The 24,457-nt window shown below is 36.2% G+C and overlaps 1 protein-coding gene across 1 annotated transcript in view; it reads left to right on the top strand.

Moving 5' to 3' along the window:
* Positions 1-24,457, top strand: part of nlgn4xa (neuroligin 4 X-linked a) — a 101,121-nt gene that overhangs the window by 62,340 nt on the left and 14,324 nt on the right. The window contains exon 4 of the mRNA XM_008430309.3: positions 22,304-22,489. Within this exon, the coding sequence (XP_008428531.1) occupies positions 22,304-22,489 (186 nt within the window). The remainder of the gene's footprint in view (positions 1-22,303; positions 22,490-24,457) is intronic.

Raw genomic sequence — 24,457 nt, forward strand, 5'->3', positions numbered from 1 at the left:
CTTCTCTCCTAATTACCTCGTGTGAATCTTAACGAATGTGCATCAGTATGAGCTTCCTCTCACATGTAAGGTAAAGTCTTACATCTCCATCACATGTTCTTCTCTACACTTTGCAAAAGTGCCTTCACCTCCATGGAGAAGCACTTGTGATACGTATCTCCACTTCCAGGTAAAACCTGATATTTCTTCACATTCTATGAAAAGAGAAGGAGAGAAACATTTTCCTGTTTTCAATCACATTATAGCAATTTGCTAAATGCAATGAATAGAATAGAGTGGTAGAATGTCCTCAAACTCTTCAAATTCAGATGTTTCAGATTACTGCAGAGTTTGGTAAAGTCCAGATGATTATTTTATGACATTTTAAACTCCATAGCTAAATTCAGACGCACCTGTTTATGTATTTTGAAGCAACTTCTCAAACATTTTGTCTCCTTGTGTGACATCAGATGTAATTTGACCATCAAATTGCACAAATTGGGAAACATGCCAATTTCAAAGAAAAACCTTTTCAATATAAAGTTTTTGCAGTAGGGCAGGTTGGTTTTCAGGCTGTATCAAAATTAGTGCATTTTGCAAAACTGCAATGGAACTACTTTTTTGCATCACGTGTGTGATGGTTTGTGTTGGTGTAGTTATTATTTTATTGTGGTGTTTAGCAAACAGAAATTAATAGGCAATTCTAATGACTTAAAAAAATTGATTTTATTTTAGAAGGTTAAGAAAAACATATTTTCTTGTAGTGGATGCTAATATTTGATTTCCATTGTGTGAGAATCTCAGAACCAGAATCTCATTGATGTTTTCTGTTTCTTTGGCTCGTTGTGACCTGGTAACTTTTGCTGAGGTGACGGAACACAGCTTGAAGACCAACCAACTGTCATCAGCTCATCGATGCCTCAAGAGCCAGACTGATGTTAGTGTTGATTATTTACTACCTGGAATTTGTCCACCTTTGGTTCCCATGAAGCCTTTGGATCTGGAACACTTCATGCCTGGAATGAACTTTGTGGCCCCAGATTTGTTCAGGTGACAGTAAAACAGCTCAGAGGCTCCATTTACATAAATCCATGAAGCACACTGTTGAACAACCTGCTTCCTGGTCTTCTATTTAAAATGTTTATTTATTTATTTATTTTTGCAGAGGTCAGATTTGCCCTTTCCTTTAGTCATTTTGTTTTTCAAAATGAGAGTAAAAATGCAACTGCCTTTCATGCTAAAGCTGTTTTGTCTGTTAATGAACTCTGGAAAGTTTAAATTTACAGTTTTAAATCAATAAATTAGAAAATCAAAAAATTTATTTGTTTTAGTAATAAAGACCAAAACTTTGACATTCACACACTCAAGATGCTCTATTGAAGAATTTATGTCTGGCAATTTTGATAATTATGGCTTAACAAAAACCCAAACTAGAAATTGGAATACTTTAGTTCCAACAGGTGTTTGCTAATTTCTGCAGGCTAGTCTGTAGGAGCTGAGAGGCTCTGCTGGCCTGGAACTCCCCACACAGCAGGTGGAAGATAATAGATGGACGAATGTATATTTAGTAGAAATCCATTGTTATTTTGGCATTGAAGGATTTTTTTTTGTAATTTTTTCTTATAAAAGGAGTAAATCTTTTGTCAATGATTGATTTATAAGAGCAATGAAATGGTGAAACATCAAGGCGGGGTGGATCTTTTATCTCCTTCCACTAAGATTCTTTACGATCTTTAACCTTAACTGTGCTTCAGTCCTGCAGGACAGTTTGAAAATATAAAATCCTGATTTTCTCCAGTTGAAAAGGAGGTTTAGGTTTTTATTTGTTGTTTTCATATTCTTGTCTCACTGACTTTGTTGACACTGAATTCTAAATTTCTACGGTAAAATTTAACTTCTTAATCAACAAAATTATTAAATTAGTTTTGTTGATTATAACTTAATGAAACTTATATTTCAGTATGTCAAACATATTACAGCAGTTAACCCTTTAAAAAATGCTTTTACTACAGAAATATAATTTCATGACCTTCCATTAATTACAGTGAGGATGAAGTTATCATTGAAAACTTCTGCTTATATTCACTCTACTAATCCTCCTCTGATAACAGAACAGTTTGATGATTTGAAACATTAAAGTGTGAGAGAAAAGTTAAAACATAAGAAATCTGTAAGAAGAAAAATAAAAATTTCCCTGTAAATCAAACTTGTGGCTTTAATCTTTTTTTTTTTAACAATGATTGCAGTTTTATCCTACTGAAGAGATCCAGAATAACCATTGCATTCCATCCCAGGATGAGAGGATATGAAGTTCTGAATGGGGCTCTGAATATGAATGAAACAGGAAGTATCTGTGTCTGAAGTCTGTTTTGGACACGTTACGTTAGCAGGAGCTGTAGCATTGTCAGCCGGCTGGTTCACGTGCGTCTGGCAGCTCTGTGGGGGTTAGTCCGGTTAGACCCTGGTGGATTTAATAGCCAGGATTCTGGAGGACAGATGGTGTGTGGTGAGGTGATGGTTGTGGTTTGCAGTGTGTGTTGGTGAGGGTGTGTGTAAGAGCAGCTGATGAACAAGGGGATTTAATGCCTTGTGACCCAGATTGAGCCCAAGCAGTGATGTGTGTTTCGGGTTGTAGTGTTTGTGTGTTTTTCCACATGTTGCACTGCAGATTTCCATGAACTCTGTGTTTACTTTCACTCCTCAAATGCATCATTACTCAGTGGTGTTGAGAGATATGTATGAAAAAACACATATCGCCATCTCCCAGCTGTCCTCCGCCCGGACAATCTGTCAGTCTCCTTTCCAGTCCCTCATCTTTGTCCTGCCCGTCCTCCCCACACACCTTGCCACACAGACAGGCTTGATACCTGTGACAGCTCTGTCACACATTATACACCCCTGAAATGTGTACGGCGTGCCGGGCTGGAGGCTCCGGGGAGGGGCTGAGCACCGCTGCGGTCAAAACGGGAGAGTTTGTTACGCCTCGCTGCCACATCCACAACCTCGGATTCCTGCTGATTTTCTTTTCTCTTTTCCCGTTTCCCCCAAATGATAAGTGTCAAAAATAAATCTCATATTTCCACGAATGAAGATACGCTTGAAGTCAGTAATATTTACATTCACTGTAAATGGAGCAGTTTGTATTGTTTCCCATACTGTTAAACATTTTAGTGTCATGTTAATGATAAACAGCAGGTGTCATATCAAGGCACTTTTATGCAGAAACATTACATTTCTATACAGAAATATACAGATAATTCCATCCAGCCAATTAATAAACACAACACACATTTCAATTCAATCCTGGTTCTACAAAGTTTAAATTATTATTGCAACTGGTAAAAAGTTTTCTACCAAAGGAAACTGAGGAGACAGGATGTCGTTTCTATAAACTATATATAGTAAATATGCAGTTTAGCATTTCATAAATAGATTTGCTTAATGGAAAGACAACTATTTCAAAAAAAGTTGTTTTTTTCAAGAAAAAAGTTTTGTTACTAGGATTCGATGGATTTGTTTGGTTGTATTGAAGCATCTTTTTTGCATCAGACGAGTCACGTGATCAACATCCAGATGTTACTACTGGTGCAAATGAAGAAGACGACAGGAAGTAGTTGGAGGATGATGTCATGGCATCGTATGAATGAAGTTATTCCTGTGAAATTGATTGTGTTTCTTATTTAATATATGTAGCAAAATTCCTATTAATTACTTTGCCTCTAATTTCTGTACTTTTTAACAAAGCTTTGATTTCACTGATGACTATTTACAAACTATAATGATAAAAACTTTCACATTGTTACATCAGACCACAGCATCTACATTGTTAGCTGTTTATTTCATTCACAATCTTTCAAACTCAGTCTATTTCTTACCATCATGCAAAAACAAATGCTTGGAAGAGGCTTGACATGAAGCTTTGACCAGCTTCAAATGTTTTGTTTTCTTGAATATTTTTGTGGATATTAAGAACAGAGGCATCTACTGTATCTTCCACAGTAAGAAAAGGAACAAAATCACCAGATAATGGAAAGAAAGAGGACAAGATCTACACCTCTCTGTTTCCATTGCCTTGACCACGTTTTCACTCCTTTCTTTGTACTCTGAAGGACGGAAACAAGATTTTATAGTTGCAAGTTTTATAGTTCTGTCCTTGGATTTCTTCACTTTGTGTTTCTTTACAGATACATGTTGTTGTACTTTCCTTAATAAATGCATATTTTCACTTCTCAATCGATGAACCTGGAGAAAGACAAATCTACTTCTGTTTTCTGTGCCCGTCTCCTCTCTCTTTCCTTTTTCCTATGGTACATTTTGTTCTTGAAGTTTAATTTAAAAAAAGTTCAAAACAGGTACAGTAAAAAACAGATATTTTCATTGACTGTATAAAAAGACACAATGTTTTTGTTCCACATAATTTCTATTTGCGAAATGTCAATAGGGAGAAAGACAGTTTTAATTTTTTTAAACCTTTAAGATCACATGCTAACATTATTATTCCTTTAAACATTTTAGGAAAACCCAGATCATGATGACTTTGCAACCTTTGACATTTCTAGACACATGCATCTTCCATTCAACCATTTACTGTTTTATTGACATTGAGGGAATTTCCAGCTATACTGTTCTGTTCAACTTGACATTTCAAATATAAATTTGCTTATTGGAAACATGTCAAATTTTTAATGAATCAAATTATTTGAGGATGATGGCCAGGCATGTTTTTTATTGACTTATTGCATGAACAATCCTATAAGTGTTGATTTTTAACATTTGTAATGGAAACACAGTAATTGTTTCCATGTGCATTTAAGGCCAAAACACTGAAACTCCTTTACACATTCACATAAAATGTGAAATCATCTTTACATGTTTGTACTAAAAGGTGGACGTCCAATTAATTTAATCCAACATCTTTCATATTCATTTTAAATTGACTGAACTTATATAGTGCTTTTCCAGTCCTTTCTGACCACTCAAAGCGCTTCACACTAGAGTCAAAATCACCCTCATACTAAGATCTGTAAGCAGTTTGGTGAATGCACTGAAGCCCAAACATCGACACGTGGCAGGAAGAAGCTGGAATTGAACCTACAACCTTGTGATCATAAGACGACTACTCTACCCACACAGCCACAGTCGCCTCCGTTCATTTTTAGAAGCATATCTCTCCATATGCCCTGTCTAACCCAGCTCTACTATGGCTTTTAACTGAATTTGGTATGCTAAGAGGAAACCGCCATCCCCACTTAGCTCAGGCATTCAACAGAGGGGAATGAGATGGTGAGGTGCCAGGCGAAGGCACAGAGAGGGAGAACTTAGCCTGAACACTTGTTTTTGTTTTTCATCTTTGCTAGCATTTGAGCATGAGATCCTCCATCAGGCCTGTCAGTCTCACACAGCTTATGCGTGTGTTTTCCTTCACTTGGCTGCTTCAGGAAGACGAGGCTTTGATGATGTGGGTGTCAGAGCTGGAGCGTCCCTGCCAAGAGCCCGCCGTCACAGATGGAAGTTCAAGAGAGGAGGAGGAAATAAGAAAGTAGCCCTGACTTAGTGAGAAAACTATGCTGAGATTAATGAAGGGACAAACGCTCAGGCTCTGCCATGTGTCACATTCTGTTGCTGGAAAATGATGAAAAACCAGAGTGTGCATTTTCTTATGCAACCCCTGCTGTTCCAGCACAGCCTGCTCAGGTACTTTAACCAAACAGTGTGAAAGACTAGAGAGTAGAGACCACAAAGCCTCACTATTCAACAGGATGTGGTCACAACTACTTCCTGTACAGGTTAAAACACTTTGGATCCACAATCATGGTTATTAAACGTGTCTGTAGTGAGTCAATTAAAGGTAAAGTAAATTATTGTGAGTTGGAATGAACATAGCACACAAAACTGAAATACAATCTGAAAAGTGTGGGGTGTGCTTGTGTTCAGATCCCTGCTTGGGTACTTTGTACATAGAACCATGTTTAACCAGTTCCAGCTGAAAGCTGACACTTTTTTCAAATAACTCAAGTTCAGTCAAATTGGATGGAGAGAATTTGTCAACATTTGAATTTTGACTAGGCCATTCTAATATTTGAATCTGCTTTGATCTAAACCAGGGGAGTCCAAGAAAAAAATATAATAATAATAATAATAATAATAATAATAATAATAATAATAATAATAATAATAATAATAATAATAATAATAAAAAACAAATGAAGTAGTCCAGTTTTTTTTTTTTTCACTAAATGGATGTTTTTCATTGTGGATCCAAAATTTAAGAGGATTTTGCTTGTTTTCTGTAGTTTTCAATTTCAATTAAACACATTTATTTTCAGCTATAAGAACATGATTTGGGTCACTTCGTTTCAAAATGCTACTTTTATTTAGCCAAGTTTAGTAACTTGAATAGAAGCTGACTTGTGTGCAGAAAAGTTGTTTTTTGTAAAAGTCTCTTGATAAAATTGGTTTGAATTATAATAAGAACTTAGTTATAAAAAGACCAGCACTTTGCAAATGGCATTGTAATAAAATCATGTCATTAATAATTGTACCACGATTACAAAAAACGTCTCCCTATCTGAATTAAGCCCCAGTGCTGGATGGGCCAAATTTGCATCATTTTTGAACTGCTGTTGGGGGCTGCAAAAAATCAGTAAAGGGCCACAAATGGCCCGCAGGCCACACTTTGGACACCCCTGATCTAAACCACTTCATTGCAGTCTGGCTGTATGTTTATCGTTTTTTTGCCCACTCTAATTGATGTTGTCCTTGTCCTCCATGTTATTTTCAGTGTGGTCATCTCACTGCTGACTGCTGATTCTGTGACCCTCTGAACTCCCGTCTGAGTCATTTTGTGTTGGATTATTAGGTTGTTATTTACAGTGCAACCTTTCAGAAGATGGCCCTGGGGCCCCTGACCCTTAAGAGTCCACAATGGTTACATGTCAGCTGCTTTGCAGTCATTGGTTTAATTGCAGCATTACTTTGTAAAATGTGTCACTGGCCTCAAAATCCTCCTGTGGAGTCAGTGGAGGCCCAAGGCACTCAGACAATGCTAATAGTTTCACATATAGTAAAATGACCGTTTTAACTTTCATTCTTCAGGATTGTTTTATGTCCTGAAAGAAAAAAAAATAGTTTTATTGACTTTATACACTAAATAACTTAAATAGGAATTTCAAATTTAATGTCCTTATATTCCTTAGGTTAGTCCCACTGCATGTCCCACTTCTACAGTGAAAAAAGTCAATAAAATCAACAGTTCAATTCTGTGAAATTATGACATAAAAATTATGTAAAGCTAAAGACAATGATAATAGTATAATACAGTGTAATGTCAAACCAATATATATATATATATATATATATATATATATATATATATATATATATATATATATGTTTGTGTGCTTTTAAATCCAAAGCATATTAGTTGCTATATAATTAAAATAGGCTTTGGTTCATACACTGTGAAGTAAAAAGAAAAAACTTTCAGAAGGGCACTTTTTTGATCAGCAGAAAAAGGGCAGGCGCAATAGAACAGCACCACCTGGTGTCTATCTGTGCACATCACTGCATTTATTTAGCTAGCTGTCTGTCTATCCAGCCATCATTTTATCTGTGTAAAATTCAGGGTGAATTTTGGTGTTTAAATTTTGAAAATAGACAGAAAAATACAAAAGAAAAACCTGGAAAAATTGCTCCAATCTGGAATGGTACAGATGTTTTGGAGCCTTTTTTCATTTTCCACTTACATTATTTCCATATTGTGCAGTATCTTGTGTGTTGCAACTGCTTCTTTTTCCTGGTTAAAACCTGTTGTGTTTGATTTCTTTCTGCAGCATATTAAATGTATCCCAAAGGATCTGACATATATATGAGACCAGGTGGCCTCTAACGCTCCATGGTTCTGGTTGTGCTCAGGACTCTGCATGTTTCCATGAAGCATTTTGCAGAACAAAAACATGTCTAAGTTGTTTCCTTTATGGTATTAATGACACGTGTTTGTTGACTTTTGTTCTGTCTTATCTGATTCCCTCTGATGAACCTCAAAGAGCATCAGCGATACAACACTATGCCACACAGGCTCACATTCTCTGTAATCGTATTATGTTACAGAAACTGAGTCAAGTTCCGGGACGCTTCTTAATCTTACTGAAGACTCAACCTCCTGGGTACGTAAGGGATTAAATACATTAGAAACAAGTGAGCATGGCGCCACAGTGCCTCAAGAATTTACACTTATTTAATTGCAGCTTTGGCATAAAAAAAGAGATATCTTATTTTCCTTTTTACTGTCAGGCCTCAAATTCAAAGAAGCAAACTTAGATGTTGCTGAAGAAGGAATAGATTTATGAAGTGGACAATTATTCTTTTCTAGCATCGATCACATTTTACTGACCAATTGCAGATTATGGCCAATTCCAATTTTGGTCATTACCGATTGTTTTGTATGAAATGTTGCTAAATATAGTAAGAATGTTGCCAATTTGGCAACAATGGGGTGACATTGTTGGTGGGCGGGTCTGTCAGTGAAACCTTACAACATTTAATCTTGACATGAAAATGTCATTAGGAGAAATGTTTTTGGTTGTAGGTTACAAAAAGAGAAATACTGAAACACCATAACTGTTTTTTTTTTATCTAAGGGAAATCTTAAAAGAACAGAATTTTGTTCCAAAAAAGAAAAGATGCAACACCTTTTGCAAGGCACCCTGAATAAGTATTTAAGTTGTTAGTAGAATGAAATGTCACAGTAGCTGCTAAAGGCAGAGTGCTTTATTAAACATGTCACATCAGAGGAAAGAACATCCATGTTTCACATGTTGTGTAACATTTTTAAGAGGCACATTTTGTCTGTCCGTGGTTTCCATGGATTCAAATGACTTCCACAAGTCAAGATCGTGATATTTGTGGTGTAAAAAAAAAAACCTGCTCTTTTTGTTTTTTAATGTGAAGGGAGGTAATTGACATTCTGTTATTCTTTACAAAACACCAAGGGTTTTTTTCTTGCCAGATAACCTAACTCTAACCTTGATTGGCAGCTTTAGTTAAAAAAATATATGTTGCAGGCATCATAAAGCTGTTCAAAGTTTGACTCACCCAGCTGTCGACTGAGATCAGCCTCATGATTTGGCCCAGTGATGCAGTGGCTGATGTGCTCTGACAGCGATGGTGTGTTTGTTTCACTGCTGAGCTGCCGCTCCATCATCAACATTCAGATAACCCCATGTGGGCTTTCACACGCCCTTCTAATTACGCAGCCCAGTTGGAGACTTTGATGGAGCTCTTCTCACCTAATTTCACTGCTGCCACTTTGACCTGCCCAGTAGCTCTGAACATGGACACAGCTGAGCACGACATGCTTCCACCATCAGTCCATTTGATAACCCTGGGTTTGTTTGCACACTGCAGGTCACACTACAGAGTGGCTGTAGGACAGGATTTGACCTTGTTTTTTGTCATATTCACATGTTTAAGATATTCCATCTTATTTCAATAACCTTTGTACATTTAACTGATTAGTTATGAGCCATCCGTTAGCTCCCCATGTAACCCTACTGACAGGTTGCTAACCTGTTAATATGGGTTTCCAGATGAACAATAGTTGTTTCCTTTGACCACATAATTGTGCAAATTTTAATTACCAAAATAAATTTGCATAATGGAAACAAACTTTTTTGCTAAAAATTTTACAGTTGTATTGAAATTAGTGAAACTTGCAAAACTACAAAGGAATTGGTGTTTCGCATCACACAAGTCATGTGATCAACTGGATGTTACCAAACGGAGAAAAGACAAAGAAAACGACAAGAAGTAGTTGGAGGATGATGGTGCGATTTTTTTAGCAACTTATTGCATCAACAAACTTATTTAAGTGTGACTTTAATTTAGTTTCTTACTTAATGGAAACACCATAATTGCGAAATTGTGTTTTTGTTTTTTGACAGTAGAGGGATAGCAACACATTTTTGCCCAATTTTTTTATGGAATTTCAATTAAGTTTCAAACAGGTTCTGATAAAGAGTACATGTAAAGAGTACAAGCATTTTGTTCATGGGAGAAGGGGACAGATTACTGTTTACAATGAGTAAAAAACTAAGGCTATGTTTGATCACATGCTAAAAGCCTATCGCCACCTAATGGCACAAAATGACAACTACAGCTGACCCAAGCTGTCATCGTGGCGCCGTCTAAAGGTGGAACTTTTTCCCATCGAGATCTGAAAATAGTGGCAGTTTCCAGCCAGCAGTCTCGTGTAAACAGCCTTACTTTGTGTTTACAGTCTTCAGCACTAGCTTTAATACTAATTTCTGATCCTGTCCATTTTGGTCCCTGCTGATCAATATCTAAACATCTCAGATGACCTTTTAGTTGGCACCACCGTCTCCAAATCATACCTAACACCTGGTTCTATGATCTGTTATCACACATCATCGTTGACACTCGTCCCCTTCCACTCCACCTTCCACTGTCTTTTGCACTTTTTCTTTGAAGGAACTTAATCCAATCCATTTTCAGAACCTCTTATTTCTGCAGTTTCCTTGTTTTCCCGATTCACACATGAATTCTTTCATTTTGTGAGTTTCTTTACTTTCTCTGCAAGACATTCCACAACTTTTTCTGACTCTCTTCCGTCTTCTCCCTTTTCACATAATAAATCACAAAGTCATCTACGTGGGTGATGGCAGGTTCTCACCCGACCTAATTGACCAGCCTGTCTCTATGTCTGTATGTCTGTCTCTGTCTCTATGTCACATGACACATGGTTAAGCCTTTACAGAATCTTAACAGATATTTTTGCCATTTCTAGTGTGAGTCTTTTAATCAAATCAACAACTTGCAGTGATTCACGGATCTGCCCTCTGAACATTGTGTGCTCTGAGCTCAGACTCTTGGCATTCAGCCCAGGTCACAGTTTGTTCAGAGAGCTGTGGTGCCATTTCACTCCTTCATACGTGTCACTAATGTCGCTCTGCTGTCTGCTGCTGCTGCTACTTTTAAAAACATTAAACTGAACCCAAGAAAACATGCCATGACATTTTGATAAGACTCCCATGGTCTTTTCAGAATTTGATGAGATTCATTTTCAATTTAAGCTCAGATGCTCTGTGAGGATTAAGTCGGTTCAGCTCCTCTAAACGACCACCTGTGAAGCAGCTTTGTTCATGTTTACACCTACAAGAACATTTCTGTTGCCAGGCGGATTTCTCTTATCTTTAGAAATCCACACCCTGTCTTACATTGGGGTTTGGTTTGTAAATTCATGTGACCAGGGGTGAAAGTAGCTTTAAATTCTTGGGGGTACTATGACCAAAAAAACTAATTATATATATATAAATTTTTGAGCACCTGCCCTTTTTGCTCCTTGCCCCCAAGTGCCCTTTTGGTCAATTTTTTTTTTTTTTTGTATTGTTATTTTCTAAGCCCTCTTGTGACACATAACATGTACTAAAATTATTATTATTATTATTATTATTATTATTATTATTATTATTATTATTATTATTATTATTATTATTATTATTATTTTTGTACAACATAATAAGCCCCCCGGTCACCTTGTTACCTTTGACCTTTTGCCCGTGACGCATGACCCAGTTGCCTCTCGCTCAGTGAGATAAGGCGGCTAACTGGAGCTCAACGTAGCGAACGTTCCAGATTACAGAACAGATTTTGGTGGGAAAAAATAAAAACGTTTTTGGTGAATAAAGTGAATAAAATGGAGTAGACCTGCTTCTTGTCAGATGACGGAAAACGTTGAAGTATCGTTTCTGCTTCAGCTCGGAGTCGCGGTTTAAACAGAGAGGTAATGAAATACAACAGACACTGACAGGCCTCTGCGTCTGCCTTTCTCTGAAGAACTACTGAGGGGAGGAGACAACCAGGTGAGGAGAAACTGTTCTTATCTATAGATTCACTATTTTTATCATACAGACATTAGGCTGTTGTTGTTGTGCTATTAGCTAGCTGCTAGGTAACGATTTTGCTAGCAAAGCAAGATAACTAAAAGCTTCTTCTCTGTATTGTTAATGATATCAGTCATTCTTTAGTATTTATTATGCAATAAGGGAACATCGCCCGACCAAAACCGATCATCTCCATAATGGATATATGTCCGATCTTCTAATTTCCTTTGGTTCATAATGTACATTTCATTTATTCCAGCGTTATGTAAATGTATCTTGAAGGAGAATAACACTTAAATAAAAGTCCAACAAGGATATTCATTTAGAATTAAAAATAACTCACCCTGAATTACCATGATAGATATAATGTATGTAATAAAAGTGACATTAATGAAGGGAAAAAAACTCAACCCAGACTTTAAGTTTAGGGTCTGGTTCACAGAGTATGAAGTTAAATTTGTTTCCCCAATTATTCAATGGAGAAAAAATAACTAACCTCAGTTAAGTAAAATAAAATTGTAATCAAAACCTTTGGAATTGTAATGATTTCTTTTTTTAAAAAACAAATCGTTTTGTTTAAAAAACTTTTTTAAATTAAATAACTAATTTTTGTCTTGTGAACATAAAAAGTTATTTGCCAAACATAAACTTTTATTTACACACATCAGAAATCTTTTATTGTGACTTTAGGCCCCGCCCACAACTCATGTGAGAATCACAAGCAAAACTTTGAGTCAAACAAAAACTTAGAATATTAAGAAAAGATTTCTGACATGCACAAATAAGTTTGTTTTGCAAAAATATTCACTTCATGAGATGAATGTGATTTAAATGTTTAAAAAAGTTTTTTAAGCAAAACTCGGTAGACTTTTCTCATGATGACATTCATTAACAATTAAATATTTGCTTTTGTTTTTTTGTTTTTTTCTGCAGTTCCACGTTAAAGTTTGATGCAGCTCTGCTTTCCTGAATGGACCGTCTTCATCTCCACTGCAGCAAACAGGCAGATCTTTGTTTTATAGATTACAGTCACTAAAAGGTTGCATTGTGCCCTTGTTTATATTTTTAATAGTGTAATTATGTAAAGACAAAATATGTCTGGTGGTCCAGCTCTGATTTACATATCTTGCTAAATTGCGGGTTTGAATATTGCAATACTTTCCTATAACAAAATAGACCTGCAGAAAGAAATTACTAATAAAATATCTTACATATGCATAGTGTTATGCTCTGTATGGAGATTCTCCTTAGCTTTGATTGTATATCTCACAATTTTGTAATTTATCATTGTTTATTAAACTCTGACAGCTGAGAGGCTTTGTTAATATTCTGTCCTAGAATACGGTTAGATGGGCCCTTTTCTTATTTTGTTTTTGAGCACCTGCCCCTTTAGTGGCCTCTGCACGGCCCTGATAATCACTGAGATTATTATTGTTGTTGGGTCATTAATTTGAACACGTTTTGTGGATTTTTTTTCTTGTTCTTTAATAAAGTTATGAACATTTTGATAAGGAGTCAGAGGATGACGTGCTGCTCTCAGAGTCCTGCTGTGTTCAGTTTGTCACCTAATGCTGAGACTCAAAACCTTCCGTGATCGACATGTTGCACCGCTGCTCTAGCAAAGCACGAACAGTTCAGAAACAATATGAAATGGGGAAAAATGTATTCATTAACTGATTAAGTCTGTTTTAGATTGTTCTTGAAAACAGTCTAAAACAGATTGTTTTAGATTGCGCTCACTAATTAGTCACAGCTAATTAGTGAGCGCAGTTGCGGCTGCACAGTGAACCCATTGATTTTTTACAGCAGCTCCTCTCTTGCAGGTACTGCAACCCCCACTAAATCTTTTAGGGGTACGCAGTACCGTACCGTACCCCCTTACTTTCACCCCTGCATGTGACTCACTGCATTAAACTCCATTAAAATGAGCTGGTAGGCTGATTTTTCTGGTTGCATTTATTTTTGAAGGTGAAGAAAATTATTTTATAAAAGCACCTCTACAAAACCAATGTTGTGGTATCAGTGTATCACTCTGGGTTGGTCAAACATTGGAAGTAGGGCTCATGCTAAAGCTGTGGAGTTAGCATCATGCTACCCTGGTGTGATCTTGTAGGACCTCAATGCTAGCTGACAGATTCTGGAAAGATAACTTTTCTTTTTACCTAAATGTGGCACATTCAATACATTTCAGTACTTAAGAGGCAAATTTATGAAACTGATCTGAATCAGGTATAATTTTGAACCACTACAACACTTTGCTTTCAATATGATCTTTGGTATGTCTGTGAACTAGCATCAGATAGCTGATTGTGCTAATTTCCATAATTTATTCTAGATTTGTGTATTGATTACATCATTGAATTTGTCATTACTTAATAGGAAATACACTGAATCTGACTATGCATTTGTTGTAAACCTAATAAAATTAATTAAAACAACTAAATTGTTAGTTATTTTATATATACCCTTCAATTTTATAGAATAAAACAATCATGTTTCACTATGAAATCCAAGCTCATGATTGGTTAGCATAGTTAGTTCTGCTACATTTAGCTATTGGTTCAATAACATGTCTGGGTTCATTTATGCAAGATTAAACCAGACTGCAAAATGAATTTAGACCTAAGGTCAAATTTTAACACATTTGAGCTTTTTGCTCATCATTGGTTATAAATATATGAACAAATTGTAGACATAATGCACTCTGCAGGTTTGAGCTGGTTCTGTCTGGTTTGTGGTTCTACGAACTGTTCATACTGGGCTGATTATGAAGGACCAGTATACTTTCAGAAGTTTTTTCATAAAGAATTGGAAAACAATTTGCAGTCAGTAAACTGTTCCTGGGAATCTTCACTTTCCTGTTCACACAATGGGACTGAGAGTAAAGCATCTGTAATTCAGACACAAAGATCCAAATCTTCACCCCGCTGTATGAGTCGGTACTGTCAGAGCCTCGATGGGACATGTTGCTTTCAGCAAAGACTTTCTGTTAGTTAAAAGTCAGCTTTCCTCGCCTCACAGCAACAAGTTCAGATCCTTCATTTCCAGTTATCAGGTGTGTTTCCATCAGAGCTGGAGTCGATGAACAGCAACAACTACAGAACAATCATTTCATAGGGGACTGAAAGCAGAAGAATAAAGTTCTGATTGCACTCAAGAGCATAAAGAGTCTAAATTTAGGGTTTAAATAATTTGAAACTAGATTGTTTGCTCTTTGGAAATGGGCCATATAAAACAGCTGCAGCAGAATACAGAGCAGGTCCATTCTGTCTGATGAATATTTTTACCTCTAAATGCATCTTTCGGACGGGAAGCAGCAAAAACATTTCTGATAAAACAAACAAGCAAAAGCAAGAAAAGACCCCAAAATGAACTGAACTGAATATTAAAAGGATAAAGATGATCTTGTTTCTTTCAGTGTGAAAATAAAACTTTTCATGTTTTATGTCTGTGATGAGGATTAATGTGTTAAATAACAGAATGGTGAGAATTGTGTTACATTTTTCAAATTCAAAAGTTTTCACATATTTCCTCAGTATTGGATATAATTATTGTCTAAACTTTATGATGTGGATGAAACATCTGTTTTCGTCAAGCTGTTGAAAACAGTTTGCTGGAATTTTGACCCATTCCTCCTGACACTGTGCCTGGGTGAAGATTCTGGTTCTCCTTCACCTTTTTAATTGACAAATGTTCAATGGAATTATGATCAGAAAAATAAAACATTAAACCAAACCAACTTTATTTATAAAGCACTTTAAAACAACCACAGCTGATACAAAGTGCTGTACATTAAAACACAACATAATAAAAAAATAAAAAAATAAATAAAAACTTACAGTTTAAAAACATACAATTTAAAACTAGATCCCGCTGGTGTTGAAAGCCAAGTAAAATAGGTGGGTTTAAGACGAACTTTAAAAGTGTTTAAGACACTTTGTAAGAAATTTGGTGTTTTGCTGAAGGACATTATTCATTTGGAAGACAAAGTTGTCCCTGAAATCTTGAGATGTTGCTTTAATAAATCCACAGAATGTTATTTCCTCATGATGTCATCTATTTTATGAACTATAGCAAAACATGTCCACAACATGATGCTGCCACCACCTTAACGTCCCAGTTGGGTTAATGTTCCCAACTTTTGCAGCTTCACTTTTTTCTTTCATATGTAATGATGCTCTTTATGTCCCAGCACTTCAACCTTTTTCTCATTTTTTGTAATAGTTGCTTCTTTTTCCGAGCGTTCCTGACTCTGATGTAGCTGTGAAAAGCTTCCAGTGTTTCTCTTCTAGCTCACTTGTTTTAGTCGTGACATCATAATCTCTGTATTCCCAATTTGTTTCGATTCATAGTAATTTTAGTGGATACACATTTCTGACATTCTGACCAAAGTAGGTAACATTTTATTTGAAGGGGGTGAATAAGACTGACACAAACATGACATAACTCCTGTCATGAACATGAATAATCCTTTATGAATATTTATGACTGTTGTCATAAAGAGTCATTTGGTAAATTATGACACTTTTAATACAAAGTTGACAATATTCAAAATGTCTTTGTTATGACAACTTGACATTAACCAAGAAATTATTACTGATTTAAATTTGTTATAAAAGTATTACTGATTGCACTTTAAAAATGACCTTATTTTATTAAAGGTAAAGTTTAAACAGTAATGACATGACAACAGTCATAAATATTCATGAAGGCTCATTCATGTTCATGACATGTTATGTCATGTTTATGACAGTGTCATGACAGTCTTATTCACCCCCTTCAAATAAAGTGTTACCCAAAATTACTTCTTTCCTAAGAAAGAAGTAATTTTTCTAACTGACCTGAAGCATAAAAAGTTTAGCCTGATTTAATGTCAGACAGAAAGAAGCAGATTTTGTCTGGTTTTAACTGTGAAATGACTCCCCCCCACCCCCACACACACACTTTTCTCAACAATTGTATAATTTTTTACAGAATTGTCTGTAATTTCCAATGAATGTGAAAAGTTTGATGACCCAGACATGTTACTCCTCTGCTCCATTTAGAGCCTGAAATCAATCAGTAAGGCCTTCCATTGGCTGCCCAGCCCGGCGCTTTTTAAACCTCAGAGCTCTGTGCACTTTATCAGACTGACCTACATTAAGCTCTGGCCTGTGAAAGCAGCATTTGTGCAGATAGAGCAGGGAGGGTTTAATGCTTTAGGCCAGAGCGGTGAGTGGTGCTGCTCAGCTGGCTTGTCATTGACAGACTGCTGAAACCTTCTTTACTGCCATGATGAAAAGGAAACACACCCTCCTTCACTTCTAGAGTTTTACTATCAACACATTTAAACAAATTGGACTCCAATATATTCACCATTACACAAGAATAAAGCAAAAGTGGAAAATGTTTTGCTTGTTAGCTCCACCTTTAGCGACTGGAATTCTCACATGGCTTATTTTTCAGTTCATTTGGTTTTATTTATATAGCATCAACTGAAGGCACTTTACAGAAATATCATTTCAAGTCAATCAGATACACATTGATTCTGTTCAATAAACTAATGGAGCATTAAGGTAAAAATTTATTTTTGTAAAAAATGACTTTATTCTCATAATACTATGACTTTTCTTAAAATATTAAGACTTTAGTCTTTAATCTCACAATATCATAACTTCTTTCTTGTAATTTTATGACTTTGTTCTCTTAATCTTTTATTTGCTGTTTTTTCTTAGTGTGGCCCTAAAACTACAATAATCTAGTAATCAAGCAGTACAGTGAGCTCAAGAATTTATATTAATATATAATGTCCTTCAGACGCTGAATTTGTTGAGACCTCCCCTCCTGCAGATTTATATCTGCAGATATATTAAACCTTTTTATTTTTTCACTACTGAATGAATCTATTTTGTAATATTTGGAAATGACCTTTCACATATTTATAGGGCTTGCTGGGAAAGGCTTTCAGTTCTAGTTTTATTTCTCTTGAGTGACCTTTAACCCTTCCTAGGGTGATAAGCATCAACACATTTTCTTCTCTAAATGGATTGCTAACGTCTGTCCACTTTGGCATTGAGTAAAAACCTACAGCTAGCAGAAATCTAAATAGAGGTGTTGACACGTTCTGTGAATCAGTTCTCCTCAAGGACGTAAGAAAGCACATTGTTTTCTGCTTTTATTCTAATAATGTCACATGTTTGATCATGCTCTGATATTTACACAGCTTGAGTGCGTACTTAATTTTTACTATGACTCTAAATCTTAACAAAACAACTAAACCAACCATAAAATAAAAAAGAACATTTGCATTATGTAATTATCTATGAATGGAAACAATTACTAGTAGCAGCTCATTGTCTCTGCAGGAAATGTTGCTGAATAAAATACGGGTCAAGTTTATTCAAGTTTATTTTTATAGCACAGCCACGTAACAAAAACAGGCTGCAGCATGTGTGACTTTTTAGATTTTATTAATGCATTTAGCATGGAATTTAATGTAATAAAGAATAGCTGGTGAAGCTCAACATGACGGGGCTCCAGTGGCTTTTGGTAAAACCTGACATCATATAACAGAGTGAAAACTCAAAGAATCTTTAATTGAATCAATGATGTCAGGTGGGTGAGATTTCTAAAGTCTATGATGAAAAGCTCTATAATTTTGCTTTCTGATAAGCAATACCTTTTTTTTTTCTTTTTTTTTAAATCAGTCCATCTTGAGACACATTTTATTACACTACATTAACCAGGAACTCACTAAGTGTCCCTGTCAGGTGAGACTGAAAATGAAAATTGCCTGTCAGTGGTCTGGTTAAAAGGCTGTCCAGTGATTTCTTTATGTGATTCATCCTGAGTGGTATTTTTAAATGTGTGCCATTAGTGTTTTCTTCCATGTGAGTATTGACAGCTCTGCTCCGGTTTAATTTCCGTGGTGGCGCTCCGATAAAAGCAGCAGGACTGAAATGTCAACTCCAGCCACAGGCAGTTTACCTCCATGGAATGTTTCTTTCATTTTCTTCACATTTTAAATTCTTTAATTTGGTAAATCTCAGCTGCACACGTCTCAATCAGCCACTAGTTTTTAGGATGATGAACTGACCAGCTAAACAACTGAAGATCTGGGAGTTGATTTTAGTTGTTTCGATATTTGAATGAACTCAGATTTACTGACTTTCCTGTTCTACTATTTCACCAGTAGTGAATTCCTTAGAGCTTCTAACTACTGGAGGGTAAATGATGCTTTGTTTTTGTCATTTGTTAAAGATACTCAAAGGGTATTTTTCTCATAAAAATAGCATAGAAAAAACTCACTATGTACAACATTTGAAAAAGTATGTACTTTTTAACATTTTGTCCCCTTCCACCACCAAAGTTCCGGGTATTTACTGAGTCTTTATGTAGAATCTCAAACTGAGAAATTTACTAAAAATCACATAGCTGTAGAGAAAGGAAGAAATTGTTTTCAAACATGGATTTCAAAGGTTTTAACACATTTAGAAGAAATGTAAAGGAACATCTAAGAACTTTTTCTCAAAAATCAAGTTTCCATTATGCAAATGTATTTTCAAAATGTGAAATTGTGAAATTATGCAGTGAATAGAAAGACAGATTATGTAACCATCTGGTTTAGTCTACACTCATCACGTCATTGTCTACTGTCGCAAATTAGCCTCAAACTTCTTCCTATCAAGAATTGTTTTGTAATAATTTTGATGTCATCTAGTAAATTATCTTATTTATGTAATCTACAAAATTAAAATGAACCATCTGTACTAAATTTAGCATCTGCATGATGATAAAAACACAATTTCTTAAGTTATTTTTCAACTAATTGTCTGTGAATTTAACAAGTAAAAGCTTAAAATGCATTCTATAACTTCTAGCGCCACTCATTAAGACATTTAGGTAAATGCGTACATTTAACACCAAAAACAGAACAGTTCAGAATGACCATGCTGTTCATGTTTAACATGTGAACATGTCTGTAGAGTGTGTATTGTTTATTTGATTTCTGTTACTTATTTGAAATGGTTTTTCTATGTGAGTCTATTTTGGGGACAGGGTGCTTGGAAATGAATCTTTGACTAATCTTCACAGCTCCTGAGGAGTGCCTGTAAGCGTGTTTCTCTCTTTGGCTCCTTTGAGGTGAGGGATGTGAGGGAAGAGGAAAAGAGCAGAGAAATGAGAATCTGGGGGCTGAAAAGGGTCTGAAGGGGAGAGCGGCATCAGGGCCGTCCTGCAGGGTCTAGGAGGCAGCCGTCGGCCTTTAATCCCGCCCCCACCCTCACCCTCACCCTCCTCTTCCCATCATTCCCTCCATCTCACCATGACAAACTGGATCTGTGGTGTATCAAAGAGCCACAGGCTACATATCCTCCTTCTCTCCTGCACTCTTACCAAGTGGTTTTCATTCCATTTGTCATTTACACTTCCTCAGTCTTGGTTAGCTCACAGCTACCGGTGGCCGCTGCCAGGCTTGGCAGGATGCTGCAGCCAGGAACCCCAGTGGCACAATTTAGAAAGCCACTTAATGGGTTTAGTGGTATTTGCTAATTTGTCAACAAGTTTTTGGAAGTCAGAGGCTGCTGTCTGGCCGGTCAGTCTGGATGGGATTCCTTCTGGGCAACCTTTTCTGGTGCAATGGGTACAATCAAATTTGCATACTTCTCTACTTGGCAGTTGATACTTGGAACAGCAGAGGAGCATGTCTACTACCACCTTTCATTGTATTCCAGTTCATCACAGATTCACAAAGGTGTTTTTGAGGTTTACAGAGAGTGAAGAGTACATTTCACCCCACACAGATTACAGCTGGCCTGTACTTCAATAGCACTTTCTCAAGTCCAGAGGATTCCAAACGCTTTACACTACATTCAGAAATTCATGCATTCAGCAGTCTGCTTCCCTGGAGCAGACTGACAAAAGTGAGCCACCGAACCCTCTGACCACCAGCAGCACACACACTGCAAAAACACACAGTCTCACCAAGTAGTTTTGGTCTATTTTCTATGGCAAATATCTTAGTACACTTGAATTAAGACAAAGCCAACTTACAAGTAACTTTTTAACAAGATGCAGGAGCTTGTTTTGAGTCACCAATTCCTTAATAATGTTAAAAAAAATACATGTTCTACTGGCAGATTATTTCATTTATAACAAGACATTTTTCTATTGTTGTAAGTGAAATAATCTGTTGTTGATATTTTCTATCAACAGCTAATAAAAAGAAAGCTCAATTAATAGTAATGAACTTTCGTGCTGCATTGACCCCAAACCTGTAGAAAAGTCTGTTTGGATGTGGAGTTGGAGTCAGAGTGGTGGAGTTATGATGCTTCAGCTGCATTTCCATTGACAATATAATTACGTTAATTTGAAATTTTGAAAATAAATTTGCTTAATGAAAACACACTTATTTCAAAAAAGGTTTTGCTGCTAGAATGAGGAAGCTTTTTTGGCCATATCTAAATTAGTTTATTTTGAAAAACTGCAATAGAAAAACTTTTTCACATCACAAGAGTCACATGATCAACATGCAGATGTTACAACGGGTGCAAACCATGAAGAAGACAACAGGAAGTAGTCAGAGGATCTCAGTGTGTTTTCAGCTACCTCACATGAACAAATTTATTCAAGTGGGATTTTTATTAGGGGCTGCACAGTGGTGCAGTTGGTAGAGCTGTTGCCTTGCAGCAAGAAGGTTCTGGGTTCGATTCCCAGCCCCGGTCTTTCTGCATGGAGTCTCCATGTTCTCCTTGTGCATGGTGGGTTTTCTCCAGGTTCTCCGGTTTCCTCCCACAGTCCAAAAACATGACTGTCAGGTTAATTGGCCTCTCTAAATTGCCCCTAGGTGTGAGTGTGTGTGTGCATGGTTGTGTGTCCTGTGTGTCTCTGTGTTGCCCTGCGACAGACTGGCGACCTGTCCAGGTGACCCCGCCTCTCGCCCGGAACGTTAGCTGGAGAGGCACCAGCAACCCTCCTGACCCCACTGAGGGACAAGGGTGCAAGAAGATGGATGGATTTTTATTACTTTTATTTTTTACTTAATGGAAACGCCACAATTTCGAAATTGTGTTTTTTGACATTAATGTAATATTGACAAAGTTTTGTGCACATTTGTAATGGAAACGCAGCCAAAAACAGAATTCTCTCTTAACATCAGAATTTTTATAATTTATAACTTTCAGTCACTGAAGTCTTTCCTTCCACGCATTGTGAGAACACACTGCTAAGCTCCAAGTCCTCACATCTATTTGATTAGTAGCATCTGCTAAAAGACACAGTAACAGCAAAGGTTTAAATAAGTTTCCATATTATTAGATTAGAAGTCATGAACACCTTTTTCTCATGAATGAACACAAATAGCAAGTCATTGTTGCAGGTACCACAAACACTTATGAGTGCTGAAATAAATAAAAGCTATATCTTTTTCTCCATTTTTATCGCTGCAGGTTTTCTTAGCACGGGTGACCAGGCAGCCAAGGGGAACTACGGCCTCCTGGATCAGATCCAGGCTCTCAGGTGGATCAAAGAAAACATCCATGCCTTCAAAGGAGACCCGAAAAGAGTGACCATTTTCGGTTCAGGGGCTGGAGCGTCGTGCGTCAGCCTGCTCTGCCTTTCGCATTACTCAGAAGGTATGAGCTCCTCCACTGAGTCATGAAGAGAAGTTGAATTTCCATCTCAAAGCACAGGAACATTTATTTCTAAAACCAGAGCTGACTTTTAAATCTGCATTTACTTCTGCTCTTACAAGAAACAGAAACATCCATGAAAAGCAGAAAGGTTTGGCTTGGCGGTGTGGACGTCTATTTGCCACAGCTGCAGCCTCAGGGCATCAAAGCCTGAGTTTTTCTCAACTGATTTTATGCTGCAGACTTTAGAAAATTGCAAAAAAAAATTAACCCTGGAATGAAAACAGCTTCATCACATAAACAAAGACGACAGCCACAAAAAACAACCAAGCATTTGTGGCAGCTACTTAGTCAATAGGAGAATTATATTGTATTAACGTGATAATAATATTATTATAATGCCAGATGCCACCTTTATGGATGCAAACAGAAAGAGATTTTAAGCTGTTCTTGCATAAACCAAACCAACAGCACTTTTCATCAGCTCTTCATCTAAACAAAATTTCATTTTCTAAATTATTTTATGTCTAATCTTCTGTAAGAGTAAATGACACAAACTGTAAATGCACACAATTGATATAACTATCAAAAATGCTGTTTTGGGATACAAAAATCCTCTGCATTTAAAATATTTATTAATAATAATAATAATAATAATAATAATAATAATAATAATAATAATAATAATAATAATAATAATAAATCAAAGTGGAAATTAAGGGTAAACTTTGGTCCACAATATTTTGAGATTTGTTGGGAATTAATATTCTGCATTGTGATTCTTTCTTTCCAGTAGGTGGTACTGTATGGAGTGACATTACTGCTCAAAGAGGTAAAATTGAAACCAGATATTTACATAGCCTGAGAACTCCTCTAAAAACACTTAAAACTGTTTATTTTAACAATTCAGACACCAAATATACTTGATATTGTCTTTAAAGGCACAGTGGAAAGAGCCTTGGCACTGCAGCAGAACCTAATATCTATTATTTTCATTCTATCTATTCGTGAGGGTGCAGCCAATAAGGGGAAGGAAAATGAATGGCTCTCCTGGATTGGCCACTTTGCAAACCACAGCTAGTCAAACAGAATTATGCCTTGGTATTTTCTTTTAAATCTAGAAATAGACTATTTAGAAAAAAATCTATAAAATGATGGATTTTTAGTTTATAATTTTGAATTAGGTTCTACAGAAAAATCTGCAAATCAATGAATCTGACATGTTCTTTGTCTTATTATTGTGGCATATAAAGTATCATTTTTTGGTAATTCTAACTGAGAAGTTTGGTCTGATTGTAATGTGAAGAATGGTAGAATAAGAATAACAATGTCTTACAGTAATCTCTCATTATTTTTGATATAAGCAAACGATGTTGGTAAAAACATGAAGATTAGTTTCATTCAGTGTCAGAAATGATGAGAAAAACCTTTGAATTTTAGGTACAGTATATATTGTTTCAGCTGTATATTCATGTTTTATTCATGAATATTTCTTCTGTTTTGACTTTAAAACCTTGTTTTACTTAAAAAATATCTCCACCTAAATGTTAACAACAAAGATTTGGGGAAAAAACTTTCTCTTGTACAAGTTTAAAAATTGAAATAACAGGTAAAAGTGTCTTGGCTTCATTTAAAAGATAATCCAAAAAAGCAAGAGCTTGTTAAAGAAGATCAAAGAGAACAATAGGTTTCGTTGTTGCAGTGTGCAGATCTGTTTCATTTTTCTGTGTGGTGAAGTTGCTGCAGCAGGAATGGCTTACTTTACATTTAGATAAACGTCTGGATGTTTCTGAAGGGGCAGCACTCAGGGCTGTGGTCGTAAACAAACGCCCATGTCTTGCCAAGAATCCTTTATTTTCTGTACAATACATCACCGAGAAATGTAATGTGGCTTGTTGCGTTCGCCGTGCTGTAAATCTGCCATGAAAACAGCAGCATCATCAGCCTTGCGGATCAACATGCCAGGCTCAT

The sequence above is a fragment of the Poecilia reticulata genome, chromosome 2, assembly GCF_904066995.2.
Source record: "Poecilia reticulata chromosome 2, P_reticulata-male-v2, whole genome shotgun sequence".
In the NCBI taxonomy this organism is placed as follows: domain Eukaryota; kingdom Metazoa; phylum Chordata; class Actinopteri; order Cyprinodontiformes; family Poeciliidae; genus Poecilia; species Poecilia reticulata.